This window comes from Macaca fascicularis, chromosome 2 (genome assembly GCF_037993035.2).
Source record: "Macaca fascicularis isolate 582-1 chromosome 2, T2T-MFA8v1.1".
NCBI lineage: Eukaryota > Metazoa > Chordata > Mammalia > Primates > Cercopithecidae > Macaca > Macaca fascicularis.
The window spans coordinates 188819254-188839854 of record NC_088376.1 but is presented as its reverse complement, the minus strand read 5'-3'; the positions used below and the strand labels follow the sequence as shown (position 1 = coordinate 188839854).

General features: G+C 38.3%; 1 protein-coding gene across 2 annotated transcripts in view; it reads right to left on the bottom strand.

The window, feature by feature from the left end:
- The window catches only part of PROS1 (protein S), a 101027-nt gene that overhangs the window by 31259 nt on the left and 49167 nt on the right, over window positions 1-20601 (bottom strand). For both annotated transcript variants that reach the window (XM_005548385.4, XM_065539287.2), the window contains exons 4-6: window positions 9222-9308; window positions 1863-1985; window positions 1626-1757 (exon numbers count right to left, since the gene is read on the bottom strand). In XM_005548385.4, the coding sequence (XP_005548442.2) occupies window positions 1626-1757; window positions 1863-1985; window positions 9222-9308 (342 nt within the window). The remainder of the gene's footprint in view (window positions 1-1625; window positions 1758-1862; window positions 1986-9221; window positions 9309-20601) is intronic.

The following is a 20601-nucleotide window of genomic DNA, read 5'->3' as shown; positions in this document are numbered from 1 at the left end:
CCCTATCTTAAAAAATAAATAAATAAAAACAAAAATTCTTTAGAAAGAGACTATTAAAGTATTTAAGTGTAGAAGTATCAATGGGTACTATTTGTTTATAAAATGCATATGGTATCCAGCATCGTGATGGTTTTTCTATAACTCATGTTCTAATGACAGTCTTATTCTAAGTAGTCTCAAAATCCAAACACAAACAGACCTTCAAATAGGCGGATAAGAAAGATACATGGTCACACATTGGGTAACTGTTTAGAAGAATTTGTTGTTAATGTGTTCACTTTAGAGTCATTTAACTGCAGTTTAAATAATACTATAGTAAAGTTTATCATATTAAACACTGTTATTCAGTAAGAGATAGATGATTTGAATACGAATCTAATTTAGGGCTTTACCAAAACATATATAAAATAAAGAGTTGAACAAGAAATTCACATTTTAACTTCCTTTTTTTTTTTTTTAACATTTTAGCAAAACAAAAAAAAAAAAAGTAGTGGAGGAGAGAATGTTGATATTAATTGTATCCAGTTTCTAAAGGAAAATTTTAAGTCCAGGTAGGAAATCTTGCTTTTAGTCATCCACACACCTGGTATGAATATTTGAAGATTTAGTCATAGCATTAACACAGCCAAACTGAAAGACAGCATACAGAGAGAAAAAAAAGTCAAAATGTAGGGATAGGAAAACAATGAAAAATAAAAGAAATACACTAGTAAAATGATTTGTTAGAAAGCTAAACTAACGGGGAATATTTAAGACTGAAGAAGAAAACGAGTTATGACCAGTGATATGATCTTAAAGGCAGAAAGAGAAAGAAACTAGATCTTCTTTTCTTTCCCAAAACCACAACAGGAAATGAAGTGCCAGATGAAGGATTGATACTGGAAATCAGAAAAGTATTTCTGAAAAGGAAAAATAAAATACAATGGAAGAGGTTATTGCAGTGGATTTCTTTCTATGGCTACTTATCTTACTAGAAGAAAATAAAAAATATAATGTCTGAAGACAGAGGATAAACAATGATTTTGCAAAGTTTGTAGCATGCAAAGACTTGCATTGAAATGTCATTTTATAATGAAATTCCTTATTGAAACATGCACACAAGTGTGTACACGCACATACAATAAGAAAATTTTTAAAAATCACGTTATCAGTACTGTAAACTAAAATACATGCCAGGCACAGAGCTCCCACCTGTAAACCCGACACTTTGGTAGGCTGAGGCAGGAGGCTCACTTGAATTCAAGATCAGTTTGGGCAACATGGTGAAACCCCATCTCTACAAAAAATACAAAACAAAATTAGCTGGACACGGTGGCATGCACCTGTAGTCCCAGCTACTTGGGAGGCTGAAGTCAGAGGATCAATTAAGCTCGGGAGGTCAAGGCTACAGTGAGCCGTGATAGAGCCACTGCACTCCAGCCGGGGAGACAGAGTGAGACCCTCTCTCTCAAAAACAAACAAAAATTAAAAAGCAGTTCCACAGTATCACAAGGCTTCAATGTGGATAAAAATGTGTTCGTATAAGCACTTACAATCATTTTTCCAAAAATGTGCTAGTAAAATTTCTCTAACTGGGATTATTCTCATACAGTAAATGCGTTTTAATTCTACCATCCTGCTCTTACCTTTACAGTCTTTCTTATTTGAAAGCATAACAAAACCACTTTTACAGGAACAGTGGTAACTTCCAGGTGTATTATCACAAATTTGACTGCAACCTCCATTTATATTTGAGGGATCTTTGCATTCATTTATATCTAAAACAGGAAAAAAACGAAATATTTTTAAAGTAATATAACCTGCAGAGAACTTTCCAGGAGACCAATCCTGATGAGCTGGGGGGCGGGGGTTGTTATACATACCAAATTCACACTTTTCTCCTTGCCAGCCTGGTTTACAAGTGCAAGTGAAAGAAGCTTTTCCATCTTTGCAGCTCATATATCCATCTTCATTGCATGGCAGAGGACTACACTGGTCTGGAATGGCTGAAGGAAATAGACATCTATTTATTTTTTTTTACCTCATGTCATGGTAAAAGAAAATTGTGTGCACTATAATAAAAATCCTGAAGCCTGGAACCAATGGAAAAAAAAAAAAAAGCACAACTCCTCCCTTTAAATAATACTTTTCTTAAGTTAAAAAGTGAGTCCATTAGGTAAATCTTTATAATTATTTTGTAAAAATAAACTACAGATGGCAGCAGTGGCCCATCTAGAGTGGCTGCTGTCAAGATGCCAGCTGCAGTAGGGAGGTGGGCCAGGGTCTCCCACTCTCCACAGAGCAGGTAGGAGCCCCACACTCCCCGGATGCTGCTGCAGCTTCCCTGCCGTGGCTCTGGACCCGGGTGTCTCTGTGCTCCTGGGGGCCTGCTCCCGCTTCCAGGCTTCTCCCTGAAGCAGGCATCCACCCTGATCTAAGAGGCACGGCTGGGGCTGCACGCGCCACAGAGCTGGTGAAAGCCAAGGACAAAGGGGAGCCCCACCCCTTCCAAACTGGTGGGACAAGAGTCCCCTGAGTGCAGCTGCAGCTGCCCAAGCCTGGCTGTAAACCTGGGCATCTCTGTGCTCTTGGGGGCCTGGGAAGGCCCATTGTGCCCACCACAGGCTCAGAAATGCCTGCTCCTGCTTCCTGGTCTCTCCTCACTGCTGGCACCCACTCTGGTCATGGAACAAGGTTGGGGCTGAAGCCGGCTGCTGTTGCAGCCTGGCCGGGTGGGCACAGGCTCAGGGCAGTGCTAAAATGCCAGCCCCCAGCCCCCTCCAGTCTTTGGGCTCCAACAAGCATGGGAGGGGAGCTGACAGGGGTGCTGAGGGCAGCTCAGCGCTGGCCTGCAGGCACCCCCTTGGCACAAAGAGCCTGGGTGCCATGCACAGTGGCAAGAGGTAGACAGCTGCCTGTGTGGAAAAGGGTGGATCCCCGTGAAGTCCCACCTTCAGACTGGGAAAGGCCTGAGGCCTATGGGCTGGGCTGCCAGTCCTGCTGACTGAAGGGGGAACTCTTGGTGCTTTTTCCTGGGCCCACCCGTGGCAGCCCATGGACCAGTCTGCATGCACTTTCCCACTCTAAAGACTATAAAAACCCTAGACTCAGCCAGAACAGAACAGATATACAGACGACCAGCTGCAGATAGGAGCTACCACCTCCAGGGCCTCCTCTCTACTGGGAGCTGCAGACATCGAATGACCTGTCTGCAGAGAAGAACCACCCTCTCCAGGCCCTCCTCTGCTGAGAGCTGCTGATGGGACAACCAGCAGCAGAGAGGAGCCACCCACTCTAGGCCTCCTCTCTACTGACAGCTGCAGAGACAATGGGATGACCTGGCTACAAAGAGGAGCCACCCGCTTCAAGGCCTCCTCTCCGCTGAGAGCTGAACACTTGATGGGACAACCTGCCTACAGAGATGAGCTACCCACTGAGGGTGTCCTCTAAGCTGTTCTAATGCTCAGTAACGCTCCTGTTCATCTTGCTCACTCTCTACTTTTCTGCATACCTCACTTTTCATCGATGCAGGACAAGAACTCGGGCAAAGGCATTACTGGCTACAGAAGTTTCCAGACAGAAAAGCAACATCCCAAAGATTCCATAACACTACTTTTACATTGCAAATATATACAGTATTTTGTAACTGTAATTTAGATATTTTTCCAAATATATTACCTCATTTGAGCCTTAGAACAATCCCATGAGGTAGACAGAACAATACTATTCTCAACATTAAGAGAAAAAAGAGGTTAGGCATGATGGCTCACACCTGTAATCCCAGCACTTTGGGAGACCAAGGCAGGCCGATCACTTGGGGCCTGGGCAACAAGGTGAAACCCTGTCTCTACTAAAAATACAAAACTTAGCTGGGCATGATGGCACACTCCTGTAGTCCTAGCTACTCCAGAGTCTAAAGTACAAGAATTGCTTGAACCTGGGAGGCAGAGGCTTCAGTAAGCCAAGATCATGCCACTGTGATAGAGCAAGGCTCTCTCTCAAAAAAAAAAGAAAGAAAAGAAAAAAGAACTTAAAACTTTCAATTTGGGCTAAGATGATGTAACAAGGAACAGATTTATCTTCCTGCCTTAAATAAGTAGAACTTCAGTCTAACTGTGTAAAATAATTATTTTTCAAACATTGGAGAACAGGAAGGAGAACATCATGATTCCTAAAGAAAAGAAAATAAACAAGCTGAGACCTACAATTGGACCACATTAGTGCCTGGAGATAGCTTCTATGCAACAGTGCAAGAAACACAAACAGAGCCCAGTGGTCTCCCTGGGTTGAGAAAACAAATATTGGAGTTTGGGGAGATCAAATTAGAATTTTGCTGGTCAGAGTACTATAAAGGCAGAGAGAGGGAAAAAAAAATGTATGTGTGTATGGAAAGAGAGAGGAAAAGAGAGAGAGAGAAAAAGAGAAAGAGAGTCTCCAGAGATCTGCAAAAAGATCCCCTAAGGTCTTTGGCTGAATGATGATTTGCACAGGAAAATTTCCAGAGCTCATAGAGGGATAGGGATAGTTTGTTTTAGACTACCTAGACCTAAAATATTTCATAGTACAAAGGGCATCAGGTAGACTCCTCACAAGGACATAGACTTATTATTGAAGCTAAATTAGTTTTAAGCTAATGGCTACTCAGGATTGCCTTAATAGAGCTTAAAATCAAACCTCAAAAGATTTGTTTTTAATGTATTCCACATAAGTTACCTAAATGCCACAACAAAATTAAACACTATTTGGAAGAAGACAAAAAAATCCAGGACCCAGCAACATAAGCTGTAAGCTTATTTTCTTTCCCTTAGGACTCACAGTGTTCTGCTTCCTGTTCTCCAATGTTCATAACCATTATTTTATATACTCAGACTGAAGTTCTACTTATTTAAGGCAGGAGGATAAACTTGGTCCCTGTTACATCATCTTAGCCCAAACTGAAAGTTCTAAGTTCTTTTTTTCTATTTATACTGAGAATAGTATTGTTTGTTTGGTTCAGTAAACAATTAAAAATAAGTAGGAGTCAGATGCAGTGGTTCACTCTGCACTTTGGGAGGCAGATGAGGGAGGATCATTTGAGGCCAGGAGTTAAGACCAGTTTTGGCAACATACCGAGATGTAATCTTTAAAATTAATTTAAAAAATAAATTCCCCACCTGTGGTAGTCCATGCCTGTTGTCCCAGCTATTTGAGAGGCTAAGGTAGGGGGATAGCTTGAGACCAGGAGTTTGAAGTTACTGTGAGTTATGATCATACCACTGGACTCCAGTCTGGGTAACAGTGAGATCTTATATCCAAATAAAATAAAGCATAATGTAAAATTAAATTAAATTAAGAAAATAATAGGCATGTAAAGAAACAAGAAAAAAAAATTATAACCAAGAGAAAAATCAGTAGATGAAAATATATCTAAAATGAAAGACATGACAAAAAAATCAGAAAAATAAATAAATAAAATTATTTTAAGTGCATTCCACATGTTCCAGTAGTAAATATAGGCATGATGAAAAAAAATAAAATAAAATAGCAGATGTGGAACAGACCCAAATGGGATGTATTGAAATGAAAAATAGACTATATAAAATGAAAAATACACTAAATGGGATTAAAAGTAAATTATCCATGGGAGAAGAAAGGAAGAGTGAACTTGAAGACATAAAAACTATCCAAAATTAAGGAAGGACAGATAAGAAGTATAAAAACAATAAATACATAAATAAACTGATAAATAATTAGAGCATGAATGACTCGTTAAACAATATCAAGTGGCCTAATACATGTTATGGACATTCCAAGAGAAGAGGAAAGATAGCAGGGAAAAAGAAAAAAGAAATTTGAATAAATAATAGTAAATCGTTTTCTAAATTTGATGAAAACTATGAACATGCAGATCCAAGAAGCCCACTAAACACCAATCAGGATAAACCTAAAAATACTATGTCAAATTAGAGAAAACCAGGGAAAAAGAGAAATCTAAAACACAGTGCATACATAGAAGAAAAAAAAAAACTAAGAATAACAGTAGTTTTCCCATCAGCATCTATTCAAGTGTAAGGACAATGGACAGACATCTTTGACATACTGATGGAACACTATCAACATGGAAGTCTTTACCCAATAAAAATATCTCCCCAAAATAAAGGCAATATACTATTTTTTAATTAAAAAATATGAGAAAGGCTGGGCACGGTGGCTTATGCCTGTAATCCCAGCACTTTGGGAGGCCAAGGCAGTCGGATCACAAGGTCAGGAAATCAAACCCTGGCTAACAGGGTGAAACCCTGTCTCTACAAAAAATACAACAAATTAGCTGGGCGTGGTGGCAGGCACCTGTAGTCCTAGCTACTCGGGAGCTGAGGCAGGAGAATGGCATGAACCCGGGAGATGGAGCTTGCAGTGAGCTGAGGTTGTGCCACTGCACTGTAGCCTGGGTGACAGAGCCAGACTCTGTCTCAAAAAAAAAAAAAAAAAGAGAGAGAGAAAAATCCATCTTCATCAGATATGTAGTATAAGAAATGTTAAAGGAATTTCTTCAGGCAGAAGGAACATGTTGTCAGATGGAAATGTGGATCTATAAAAAAGAATATGGAATGCCAGAAATGGTAAACATATGAGAAAATACAGAACAATGTTTTCTGGGACAGGTGCCAATGGCTCATGCCTGTAATCCTAGCATTTTGGGAGGCCAAGGTGGGTGGATCACTTGCAGCCAGGAATTTGAGGCCAGCCTAGGCAACATGGCAAAACCCTGTCTCCACAAAAATACAAAAAAATTAGCCAGGCCTGTAATCCCAGCTACTTGGGAGGCTGAGGCACAAGAATGATTTGAATCCAGCAGACAGAGGTTGCAATGAGCTGAGATTGTGCCACTGCACTCCAGCTTAGATGACAGCACAAGACTCTGTCTCAAAAATAAATAAATAAAACAATAAAACAATATTTTCTCATTTGATAATCTATTTATAAATTAACATATCATGGAGTTTATAATGTATAATATTAAAATGTAAGGCAGAAACAACACACACAAAAAAATAGAGGAAATGAGGTCTGGCACAGTGGCTCATGCCTGTAATCCCAGCACTTTGGAAGGCCAAGGTAAAAAGATCACTTGAAGCCAGGAGTTCAAAACTATCTAGGCAACAAAGTGAGACCCTATCTCTACAAACAAATTTAAAAATTAGCTGGACATGGTGCTACATGCCTGCAGCCCTAGCTACTAAGGAGGCTGAGGCAGAAAGGAAGAAGGATTTGAGACCAGGAGTTCAAGGCTGCAATGAGCTATGATCACCCCACCACACTCCAGCCTGGGCTAGAGAGTGAGATCCTGACCGAAAGAAAAAAAAAAAAAAAAAAAAAGAAAAGAAGAAAAGAAAAGAAATGAGTAAAAGAAGTTTGAGAAGCATAATTAATAACAGAGGAGATAAAATGGAAAAATGTAATCAACTTCCAGCCCCACGCCACCCCGCAAAAAAAAAAAAAAAAAAAAAAAGAACAGATGGGATTAATGGACTTTAACCATCATCAATGGTAACATTAAATGTAAATGTTTATAGTCTAACACTCCACTTAAAAGACAGACATTGTCAGATTGGAGAAAACAGCAAGACCCAAAAGAAACTCACTTGAAATATAAACATACTGGTATGTTCAAAGTTAATGGACGGAAAAGTAAACCATAAAAACACTAATCAAAAGAAAGCTAGAGTGACTATATTAATATAAGATAGATTTTAAAATAAGGAATATTAGCAGAGAAAAAGAGCAATATTAAGAAGTACAAAGTAGGGCCTGGAATGTTTCATGCCTGTAATCCTAGCAGTTTGGGAGGCCCAGGTAGGAGGATTGCTTGAGGCCAGAAGTCTGAGACCAGCCTGGACAACACACCCAAGACCCCATCTCTATAAAAAATAAATTAGCCAGGAGTGATGACATGTGCCTGTAGTTCCAGCTACTCAGGCGGCTGAGGTAGGAGGATTGCTTGAACCTAGGAGGTTGAGGCTGCAGTGAGCCATGATTGCACCATTGCACTCCAGCCTGGGCAACAGAGCAAGAGCTTGTCAAAAAAAAAAAAAAAGTACAAGTAAAGATCAATTATAGTGCCTTGTTTATTTTCTTCCTAAACTATCAAAGCACTTTATCAATACGGCAAATGACATACTATTTGTTTTTTATTTGTAATTTCTGTCCCCTCATCACACACTGCAATAGTCCCTTCGTTTCTGCACATTTGCACACCAGCTTCTCAACTTCCCAATCAACCATACATGTTCTTCCTATCCTTCCAATACTTCCAATACCCCCAATACTGCCAATATTTCTATCTCTTTGCATATGTTAGTCAAAGAAAATTTTTGTTGTTTAATAAATAAATAAATAACCAACCTAAATAATGCCTAATTAATTCCACAATTTTTTAAAAAGTCTTCATAGGATCAAGTTTTTTGAAACGTGGTAATACATTAGGTATTAGTTAAAAATCACAGAAAACAAACTAATAGAAAATTTTTATCAAAACTATTATTCTTCTGTTCTTTGGTAAATTTTAAGAAAAGATAAAGCATGAATTAAATAATTAAACATACGTGTTCAGACAAACGTTCTACCTGTGTAATTGCAAGCACTTTAAGTTAGAGAAAAACACAGTTAAATGAATATCTAGAGAATGTCAATGCTGGATGTAAAATATTCTCTGAACAAACATCACAATTTATATCTGCGGTTGCACCATTTGCTTTTACTAATTTACCGATTTCCCAACAAAGAATAATCTACCAGAATTATCATTAAGCCCCTTGTGAACTTCAGAGCAAGAAAGCTAATTTGATTCATATAACATTTTCCACGTTTATATTATCAGTGCCAGAAAGTTAGAAGAATAAATGTGGCTCTACTTTGAGCTATTAACCTACTGTAACATTAAGTCATACTACTTGATTATGCAACAACAGCCAAAATAAAGCCATTGGGAATAAAAATTCTGAAGCTGTTGACCTAAAGCTTACTAAAACAAAGAACCCTGTTCAGTTTAAACATTAGGCAAAAAAATTCATTTTGAGTAATACAGCGGCATTTACAACCACAAACAAGTATTTTAAATGCAGTTTGAAAATACTTCTTTGCTGGACATACAACCCATCAAAGGATCATTTCTCGATTTTGAAACATTAGTTTACATTAGCATGGGTGTACTTTACCTACAGAGTCTTTGTTTTGTTTTTTCAATAGATGGTAGAAGTGCTTACCATTGACACAGCTTCTCAGGTCAGGATAAGCATCAGTTGACTGGCGTGCAGCAGTGAATAACCCAGATTGAAAAGAGCGAAGACAAACTGAAAAGAAAAACGAACATAATCTTCTTAGACACACATACTTGATCTGAATTCATGGTAGGAACCGTCCCAAGAGGTAGAATATTTATGCTCCTGTGGATTCACAAGATTCAGCCTTCAAAATGCAACACTAAACGTTTCCATCTACCTTTTTGCAAAATTAAAAATCTACAAGTAAGATGGCAACAGATACAGAATCATAAAAAATAGGTCTGTAACAGCTTCTTCTCTCTGGAGAAGAACCTTAAAGTCAGAAGTGAAAAAAACCTTGGTTTAGCACAGAAATTTATTGTCATATATGTTTTTAATTCCATAGCAGAAACAAGATGTTACTCTCAAATCTATTGACCAGAGTCTGATTTATAAAGTATACATAATTAAGTCAATAGAATCAGTTCGTGTTTCTACTTGCTATGGGCTACTTTGAATTCTTCTAATGTTGCCCTGAGATTAATACAATAATATTTGTATAATGCTTCTATATTACAAAACAGGTTTACTTCATTCCCTTCATTCCTCACTACAACGCTGTGAAATCAGATATAGCAAGCTGGTAGATATTGCTAGGAAACTAAGAAATGACAGCTGGAATTGTAAAGATGAAATACTTTGCGACTTTAAGGTAACTAGAAGTTACTTAGTGCCAAAAATATATTTCTTAACAGGCATTAAAGACACTATATGTATTACTTCATTGTTCAGACAGTCACCGACTTACTATAAAAAAAGATGGTGTTTTACTTAGCTTTTGCCAAGTAACAAACCACCCCCAAAATTAGTAGCCTAAATAATCATTGTGTTTTTCTCATGATTTGTGGGTCAAATATTTGCAGAGTTTGGTTGGGTTGTTTGTCTCTGCTGCCAATGGAGTCAACCAGGATGGCTGTGGCAGGGGACTGCTTCCTAGATGGAGCTAATGTTCCTCGGCATCTCTCTTTCCATGTGATAGATCATGCTTCAAAGTTCTCCATGTGGGTGTTTCCCTTAGCATGCTGGTCTTACAGTGGCACTTCTTTCATGACAGCTAACTTCTAAGAGAGAGAAAGCCAGCTGCCATGGCAGTTATGGGACATTGTATCACTTCTATCATATTATATTGATCAAAGTGGTCGCAGGATCCACCCAGATTCAAAGGGTAGGGTGTGGGTGGGGGATTTATTCTACCTCTCGATCAGGATATGGCAAAATGACACTGCAGAAGGGCATGTGGAATGGGAGACATTTTTGAACTATCTTTGGAAAAATATAATTTATCACAGACAGATTAAAAGATTCATTTGAAGTCAGTATGTGTTTAAGTTACCTATGGCTGCTATGACAAATTACCACAAATTTAGTAGCTTTAAATAATAAAAATGTATTGTTTTACAGTGCGGAGAGTCTAAAACCAAAGGGCTAGCAGGGATCCTTTCCTTCTGGAGACTTCAAGGAAGAATCCCTTTCCTTGCCTTTTTCAGCTTCTAGAGGCCATCTGCATTCCTGGGCTCGTGGCCTCATCCTTGTATGTCTACCAATTCTTGCTTTGTCAATTCCATATCCTACTACTGACTCTGATCTCCTGCCATCCTGTTATGAAGACCCTTATGGTTTTATCAAGTCCTCTTAGATATCCCAGGATAACGTCTCCATGGAAAGATCTTTCATCACATCTGCAAAGTCTCTATTTGCCATATAAGGTAACAGTCACAAGTTCTGAGGATTAGGACATAGATATGTTTGGGGTGGGGAGGTCTAGGCAGGGTGGAGTAAGGAGGTCATTATTCAGCCTACCATGGTGAGTCAGAATATCCTCCCAAGTAAGTCTTACCTTACACATCATGGGGGTGTTTCTGGAGCCCCTATCTTAGTCCACTTTGTGTTGCTATAACAAAATACCACAGACTGGCTAATTTATAAAAGAAATTTACCTCTCCCAGTTCTGGAGACTGGGAAGTCTGATATCAAGGTACTTTGGCATCTCATGAAGGCCCTCTTGTTACACCATCCCTCAGCAGATGGCAAGAGAGTTGAGAGGGTGAAAGAGCAAGAGGCCGAACTTGCAGCCTCCAGTCCTTTCATAATTGGTGTTGAGGGTAGAGCCCTAATGACCTAAACACCTCTCATTAGGCCCCACCTCCCAAGACTGTTCCACTGGGAATTAAGTTTCCAGCATATGCTTTTTGAGGGTCACATTCAAGCCTAGCATTTGCTCCAGCCCCCAAAATTCATGTCCTTCTCATGTGCAAAATATATTCATTCCATCTCTGTAGCCCTGATATGGTTTGGCTGTGTCCCCAACCAAAATCTCATCTTGAATTCTAAACTCCCCATCCCCATGTGTCAAGGGACAGATCAGGTAGAGGTAATTGACTCCGGGGGGCGGTTTTCCCCATGGTGTTCTCACAAGATCTGATGATTTTATGTATTTGGTAGTTCCTCCTGTGTTCATTCTCCTTCCTGCTGCCTTGCGAAGAAGGTCCCTTGCTTCCTAATACGGTTTGGCTGTGTCCCCACCCAAATCTCACCTTGAATTGTAATAATCCCCATGTGTCAAGGGCAGGGCCAGGTGGAGATAATGGAATCATGGGGGCAATTTCCCCCACACTGTTCTCATGGTAGTGAGTAAGTCTCACGAGATCTGATGGTTTTATAGATGGGAGGTCCCCTGCACAAGCTCTCTTGCCTGTCGCCATGTAAGATGTAACTTTGCTCCCCATTCACCTTCTGCCATGACTATGAGGTCTTTCCAGCCATGTGGAACCATGAGTCAATTAAACCTCTTTTACATTACAAATTACCCAGTCTCAGGTATGTCTTTATTAGCAACATGAAAATTAACTAATACGCTTTCCCTTTGCCTTCCGTCATGATTCTAAGTTTCCCAAGACTTCCCCAGTCGTGCTGAACTATAAGTCAATTAAACCTCTTTTCTTTATAAATTATCCAGTCTTGGGTATGTCTTTACAATAATAGTGTGAAAACAGACTAATATAAGCCCCCATGTCTTAACTCATACTAGCACCAACTCAAAAGTCCGAAGTCCAAAGTCTCATCTAAATCACATGTGGGTGAGATTCATGGCATGATTCACCCTAAGCAAATTCCCACCAGCTATGAGTTTCCAAAATGCAGTGAGATAAGCATGATTCCATTACAAAAAGGTAAAACAGGTAAGAACAGTAACTGGTCCTAAGGAAGTCCAAAACTCATTAAGAAAAACAACATAAAATGTTAAAGCTCTAATACAGTTTTCCTTGACTCTATATCCTGACTTCTGAGCACACAGGGGTAGGGGTTGAGATCTCAAGACCTTGGCCAACCCATCCCTATGGTTTTGCTGGGTGTAGGCCATGCTGCGGCTCTCACAAGTTGGAGTCTTGTGCCTGCAGCTTTCCCAGACAGAAGTTGCATGCTGGTAGCCCTATAGTTCTGGGCTCTTGGGGCTTCCCAACTCCCATGGCTCCACTAGGCATTGCCCTGGTGGGGGTTCACTACAGTGACTCTGCTGCTGTAACAAGTCTCTGCCTGGGCACCTCCAGACTGTCCATAATAACCTTTGACATCTAGATGGAGGCCACCATGACCCCACAGCTCTTGCATTCTGTGCACCTGCAAAATTAACACTGCATGAATGCCACCAAGGCTTATGAGGTATGTACATTCCAGAGTGGTGGGTTGAGATGCACCTAGGCCCACTTGAGCCATGTTTGGGATGGCCAAGGGACACTGTGCTGAAATTCAAGCAGCAGAGTCCCTAGGTCATGCTGAGCAGTGGTGGTCCTTCAGGTGCCCCTCTGGAAACTGTATCAAGGTCCTGCTCTGGGCCAGTGATGGCAGAGGCAGCCTCAAAAATCTCTCAGATGTCTTTGAGGTCTTTCACCCATTGTTTTGAAAAACAGCACCTGGCTCCATTTATTTATTTATGTATTTATTTTAATTTCAACAGGTTTTGGGGGGAATAGGTGGTGTTTGGTTACATGTATAAGTAAGTTCTTTCATAGTGATTGCTGAGACTTTGGTTCATCCATTACCCAAGCAGTGTACACTGTACCCAACGTGTAGTCTTTTGTCTTTCACCCCGCTTCCACCAGTTCTCCTGAGTCCCCAAAGTCCATTGTATTACTCTTACGCCTTTGCATCCTCATAGCTTAGGTTCCACTTATGACTGTGAACATACAATGTTTGGTTTTCCATTCCTGAGTTACTTCACTTAAAATAATGAGCTTCTGGCTCCTTTCTATTCATGGTAATCTCTTTGGCAAATGGTAACTTGGGACACACCATTGGGTTGCTCTCCTAAAGACCTTTTCACTCTTTATATAACCAGGCTGTGAATTTCCCAAATATTTTTGCCCTGATTCCCTTTTAGTTATAAATCCCATCTTTAAATCATTTCTCTTTTTCTCATATATTACTATATGCAGTTAAAAGTAGCCACAAAGCCTGGGCACAGTAGCTCATACCTGTAATCCCAGTTCTTTGGGAGGCCGAGTCACGTGGATCACTTAAGGTAAGAAGTTTGAGGCCGCCTGGCAAACATGAAAAAATGCTGTCTCTATTAAAAATAAAAAAATTAGCCAGGTGTGGTGGCACACACCTGTAATCCTAGCTACTTGGGAGGCTGAGGTACAAGCACTGCTTGAACTTGGGAGGCAGAGGCTGCAGTGAGCCAAGATCACACCACTGCACTCCAGCCTGGGTGACAAAGCAAGACTCTGTCTCTAAATAAATAAATACGTAAATAAATAAATGTAGCCACACAGTTCCTTCAATATTTTGCTTAGAAATCTCTGCTATCCTAGTATATATCTCTTAAATTCAGCCTTCCCTGAAGCCCTCAGGCATGGAGATAATTCAGGCAATTTCTTTGCCACCTTGTAACAATGTTGGCCTTTACTCTAGTTTCCAGTGCTTTGTTTCTCATTTCCATCTAGGATCTCATCAGAATGGCCTTTAGCATTCATATTTCTACCAACAATCTAATCATGACACTTAAGTAATCTCTAAGAAGTTACATTCTTTTCCTACATGTCTTCTCTTTTTTTGACTCTTCACCAGAATCATCCTCAATGGTCCATTCACAGCTATCTAGGCTTTTTCTAGCCTGCTCCTCCAGATTCTTCCAGCCTTTAGCCATTACCCAGTTCAAAACTGCTTCCACATTTTCAGGTATTTGTTATAGAAACAAGCCAATGTCTGGCACCAGTGTTTCGTCTTAGCCCTTTTTGTGTTGCTATAACAGAATACCACAGACTTAGTAATTTATAAAGAAAAAAATTATTATTTTACAGTTCTGGAGGCTGGGAAGTCCAATATGAAGGTGCTAATCATCTGGTAAAGGCCTTCTTACTGCAGCATTCCATGATGGAAGGTAGTAATGCAAAAGGGTACAAGAGATAGAAAGGGGAAGGGAGCCAAACTCAGCCCCAGTAAAACCCAAGTAGTTTTAGGTCTCAAGTAGTCTTATCTTTGGTTCATTTGTCCTTCCTCTTGTATCATCTACTCTCAGACTTCATTTATTCTAGTGTGAATACTTCATTAGAATCATCACTTTTGTAAAAGCTTCATTTCGCATCTCTGGCAAATTTTACAGTGAATAACAGCCAAAATTTGAAAGCCCTGAGGCTGGAGACCCAAGTGAAATGTTTCACATGGATTTAGAACCCCAGGCCAGACTACATTAGCTTAAACACATAAGGCACGTTATATAGGAGCCTACATTACTATTCATGATAATACTGTCATGGAAAAGTGCATCCAGAATTACAGTGTGGAGAGCCAGTTGCTTTGCCACTCCAAAGCAGAGCAATACAGAACCCTCATATTCCCACTTATCTTTTTCACCACACAACAGGAATAGGAAAAATTGAGGAGGGTAAACAGGAAGGTGAAAGCTGGAGGGAGATTGTCTCTGCTTCTGTAAACTGATGCAGAAGCTCCCACAAGAAAAGGGATTAAAAACAGAAATTAGGACCATAGGAGAGAAAGGCTAAGCAACAGACCCTTTCAAGAGAGGTTCTGGTGGTCAAGGCATAACCTCTTAGGAAAAGATCTTGCTACATGTACCTTTACTTATATTTTTCACCATTAGTTTTATTAACAATCAAACTGGTTTCCTTTTGCCACTTTCTATAGGCACCACTATCCTAGCTATCTTGATTTGTCAATTCTAAAAAATAGTTTGAACAGTCACTGACTCCTAGACCAAGGAATTATAATGGATCATGAGTCAGGTAAATTTTTTCTTTCTCCAAGAAATACTTTATACCCCTCTGTCTTTAAGTCACAGAAAAGACATCACATAAAAGCCTGAATGTTTGCTTGTTTTGACTGGAGGACCACAGGACTGAGTTATTCATACCCCACCCCTTTGACAGCATTATGATCGCTGGTCTTTGAAAAGCCCATCACTTGCTTTCAAAAAATATGTATATATTTCTTTCTATCTCCATTTCCTCCATTTCCACTTTCATTCACCCTTTAGGCAGTCATTCTAATGGGTTATGTGGCTTTTGGTTTTTTTTTTTGTTGTTTGTTTGTTTGCTTTGTTTTGTTTTTTTCTTTGAGACAGAGTCTCTGTCACCCAGGCTGCAGTGCAGTGGCACGATCTTGGCTCACTGCAACCTCCACCTTCTGGGTTCAAGCGATTCTCGTCCCTCAGCCTCCCCAGTAGCTGGGATTACAGGCCTCGCCACCACTCCTTCATTCATGGCTAATCTTTATATTTTGACTAGAGATGGAGTTTCATCATGCTAGTCAGGCTGGTCTCGAACTCCTAACTTCAAGTGATCTGCCCTCCTCAGCCTCCCAAAGTGCTGGAATTACAGGCATGAGACACCATGCCCAGTGGTTATGTGTATTTTTAAAATTTGTAAGTGTTCTTGAAAATATATATTTACAATTCATGTCCATGTTTTTATTCATGTGTGTAAATGGTTTTGTATAAATATCACATCCTCTAATATTTTTCACTCAGTACTTGATTTTTATGATCAATCTATGTTGCTACACATAATTCATTGCTACTAACCACTAAGCGTTACATCACAGTATGCAACCACCACTTTATAATTCTGTCTACCCATGATAGACACTCAAATTACCTCCAATTTTCTACCTCTACAAGAAGATGGAAAGTACACCCTCATGTATGTTTCCTTAGTACCTGCATAACAATTTCTTTGGAATAGATATCCAGGGGTGAAATTGTGTGATCATTAAATCGGATTGTACTTAATGGCTTGGCAGAAGTGCATTCTCACCAGTGGGGTACGAGGATTTCTACATCCTTGCTTTCTAATTTTTGGCAGACTAACAGGTAATAAAGTAACATCACATTGTTTTTCTGATTTCTAAGGAGATAGAGCATATTTTCATGTCATTTTCCAAATCTGAAACTTTTCTTCTTTGAAAATTTTCCCCATTTTTTTTACCATTTTTCTATTGATCTTTATTTGTTTTTCCTGCAGATTTGAAAAAAATTAAACATTTATAAATATCTCTTCATATTTAAATTTTTGATATTTATTTGACAGAAACAGATCTGTCATTTGTCTCTTAATCTTACTATTCATGTCTCTCTTGTAAGATAAATTCTTAATTTTGTTATAATCAAATTTATTATTTCACCTTACAGTGTGTGAATTTAAAATTTTACCCCAGGCCATCAGTCACAAAGATATTCTCCCACATTGTTTCTTTAATTTCATAGTTTTATTTGAACATTTTTGTCTTTATTCCACCTAGAATTCACCTTTACATTTGGTGGTAAATTAGAAACCCACATTTATTTGTCTGTTAATAGCTGGCCACTCTTAGCAATGACATCTTTAAATAATCCACAGTGACTTATAGTATCATCTTTATCAAATATTAGGTTGTCATAGATACATGAGTCTTTCTCTAAACTTTCTGTTCAGTTTCATTAGTCTACATGTTCTGAAAATACCATATAGTTTTATTTCTATAGCTTTGTATTATTAATATTTGATAAAGTATTTCTCTTTTTTGTATTTTAGACATGTGTGGACTTTCATTCGCTCACTTAAATTTTAAAATGAGTTTACCAAGTTTCTTAAAAATATTTTTTTAAACAAGATTGCTCTGAACATATAAATTTGAGGATGGCCACACATAGTAGCTCACACCTATAATCCTAGCACTTTGGGAAGCCCTGACAGCAGGATTGCTTGAGCCCAGGAGTTTGAGACAAGCGTGGGCAACATAGAGAGACCCCATCTCTAAAATCATAAAATAACATAAAATAAAATCAATTTGAGAATTGATCACTTTATAGCATCACTCAATTCAAGATCATGAAGTATCTTTCCATGGTTTTAATTCATTTTCTATGTCTTCGAGTATTAAAATTTTCTCCATAAGGCTTTTATGTGTTTTTAAGATATTTGTAGATATTTTATGGGATTTGCTGCTATTGTGAATGGTATCATCTTTTTAATTTCTACTAGACTATTGCTTGCATAAAGAACTACCATGGATTTTTATAGGAGAGTCAAAGAGTTATCTAAATCTCTTATGTGTTCTTATGTTTTGTCTATGGATTCTATTTTTTTCCAGTATTACATCAATTAAAAACAATGACAGGAATAGATTATAGCTTATGATCTATAAAATCCCTATTTTTCTTTCCTTATTGCATTGAATGTAACCTCCAGTACTTTTCTTTCTGTTCTCAACCTTAAAGAAGCTATAACTAAATTTTATCCATTAGGTGTAATGTTTACTGTAGATTTTGTTCACTTTCTTTCTTTTTCTTTTTTCTTTTCTCTTTCTCTTTCCATCCCTCCCTCCTTCCTTTCTCATGCCAATTTGCCCCAAACAATCCTACTTTATTCTTTTTATAGCTGACACTTACCTTGTGCACTATTAATCGTGAACTGAAGTGTGAAAATTTGGAAGATAAATTATGTGGTTTTTCTGTATTTAACCTTTACCAACCTCAGAACCTTTTCTTATATTCTTAGTTTGACAAAAGCTTTTATCATAACTAAGGAGTGATCTCTATCAACTGCTTTTTCTGTATGAACTGAGGTAATACTACACTTTTAGGGGTGGAGTCTTACTGTGTTATCCAGGCTAGTGTCAAACTCCTGGCCTCAAGTGATCCTCCCACTTTAGCCTCTTGAGTGGCTGGGATTACAGGCATAAGCCACTGCACCCAGCTGATTTTCTGATGCTAAATCATCTTTAAATTTCTGGAATAATTCTACTTGATCATGATATTATTTTTAACACACTTAAGATCGGACTGAATATCATTTTATTTAGAATTAATTCCGAAAGCAAAAGGAATTCTATTTTTCTTTTCTTCTATTCTCTCACTTAAATTTTAAAATGAGTTTACTAAATGTCTTTATTTGGTTTTGGAGTCAAGATTACACGAGCCTCTTGGAATAAGCTCATTTTTTAAGGACAATATCTTAATAAGGGAAACATTAACAGTTTCCTAAAATTTGTAAGAGTTCATTTGTAAAACCATCTGGATCTGGGTTTTGGGAGAAATAGGAAGAAGAGGGCTTTGGCTGCGGTTTCAACTTGTCTAATACTTGTTTGTATAACTAAGTTCTCCATTGCCTCCTGTGAAATTACAGATATTTTGTGTTTTTCTAGGAACACATCCATTTTATTTAGGTTTCCAAATGTATTTGATGTAGCTGTTTGTAACATTTTACGATAATGTTTTTAACCTGTGTTGACTTTAGAATACTTTCCCTTTCCACCTTGTACTCTATGTATTGGCATTTCCTCGTTCTCTATTTTGTTTTTCCTTAATTATTCTTGCCAGATGTCAGTCTCACTCACTAACCTTTTGGAAGAATGAGAATCTGCTTTTGTTAATGCTCACTTTTGTTTTTCTATTCCACTTATTTCTATCTCTGCTTTTGTTATTTTAAAACTTCTTGTTACTCGGGGTTTGCTCTCTTGTACTTTTTGTGTTTGTTTTCTCAATTGGAAAGCTCAGGCCATCTTTTAAAGGGTCAAATCTGTTCTGTCACTACTGCCTTGTCAGTTAGAACCCAATCCCCCCACCACACATACCAGCAGGTCAAGCCAGCTTTTCGTCTACCCAGACATTTCTTACACTTCTTGTTGTTGTCATTTTAGTTTGTTATTATTCGTGCTTGGAATCTTATTGTTTCTTTAGAGAAGATTTGAAGGGAGGGAGTCCGCATTCTGAGGTAATTCACCAACTTGGCAGGAATTAGAAATTAAAAATAATTTCTTTATTTTTTATTTTTCAGGGTTTTTTCTTATTTTATTTTTTGCCAGCTTACACCAAAAAATGATTTCTAATGTTTATATTTAGGCTCAGAGTTTGCCATTCTTCCCAGGAAGTTTCTCTCTCTTTAATAGAAACACCCACTCTGTTAGGTGATACGAGGCCTATGGAAATGGTAGTGATTTATTCTACTTCTTACAAAAGAGAAGAACACAATTTAAAAACTATAATGAAACCCAGAGTACTTATTTCCAAATCGCATGTTTTCAAGATAGCACAGGGAATATGTAGGCCAACTGAAGTGCTTTATTAGCCCCTGAAAACTAAGTCTAAATGTTGCCCCAAATATATGGGTTATAGTTATTTAATTTCTTTGGTGACCTTATCTCACTACAGGGGCCTTCCTATATGAGCTGTTGTAGTTAGTAAAACTACTGTTAGATTTACCAGGGAAAGGATTGTTTTGTTTTGCTTTTCAAATTAGAGCCATTGGCCTATAGAATATACACATCAAATAACAAAATGTGTAACTCAGGCAGGACATTTCTAAAAATTGTTTTTAACAGTGGAATTCACCACACGTGCTTATATACAAATAAAGACCAAAATATGAAATTTAAATCAAAAGGCAAATCATAATAAAAAGTATATTTTTGTTTCACATGATGGGGTGATTAAACAAGAATACATTTGAAGAAATGTTGACACAGTAAGTTCTTTATGTACATTGGCTTATTTGGTGATTTAAAAGCTCTGAAGTTAGAAAATAGAGTTACAGGGCACACTTAAAACTACAGAACCTGAAAAGCTAAACAACTTGTTTCACCTGACACAGCTAAAAATTTTTAGGTCTGAGGCTGGAGCCCACATCTTGTGTTTTTGTTTTAGTTTGTTTTGTTTTATACTTTGTTTTTTTTCACCATGTTGCCAAATGAGATAGGCAAAGAGAAGAAAGAGTTGGGTGGGACTAGAAAAGTGGAAGAGAGATACAAGGAGAAAAGAAAAATATTTTATCTAAGGAACTTCCCCAGAACACATAATGCTGTATTAACATGGTATGTATCTTTATCCAAA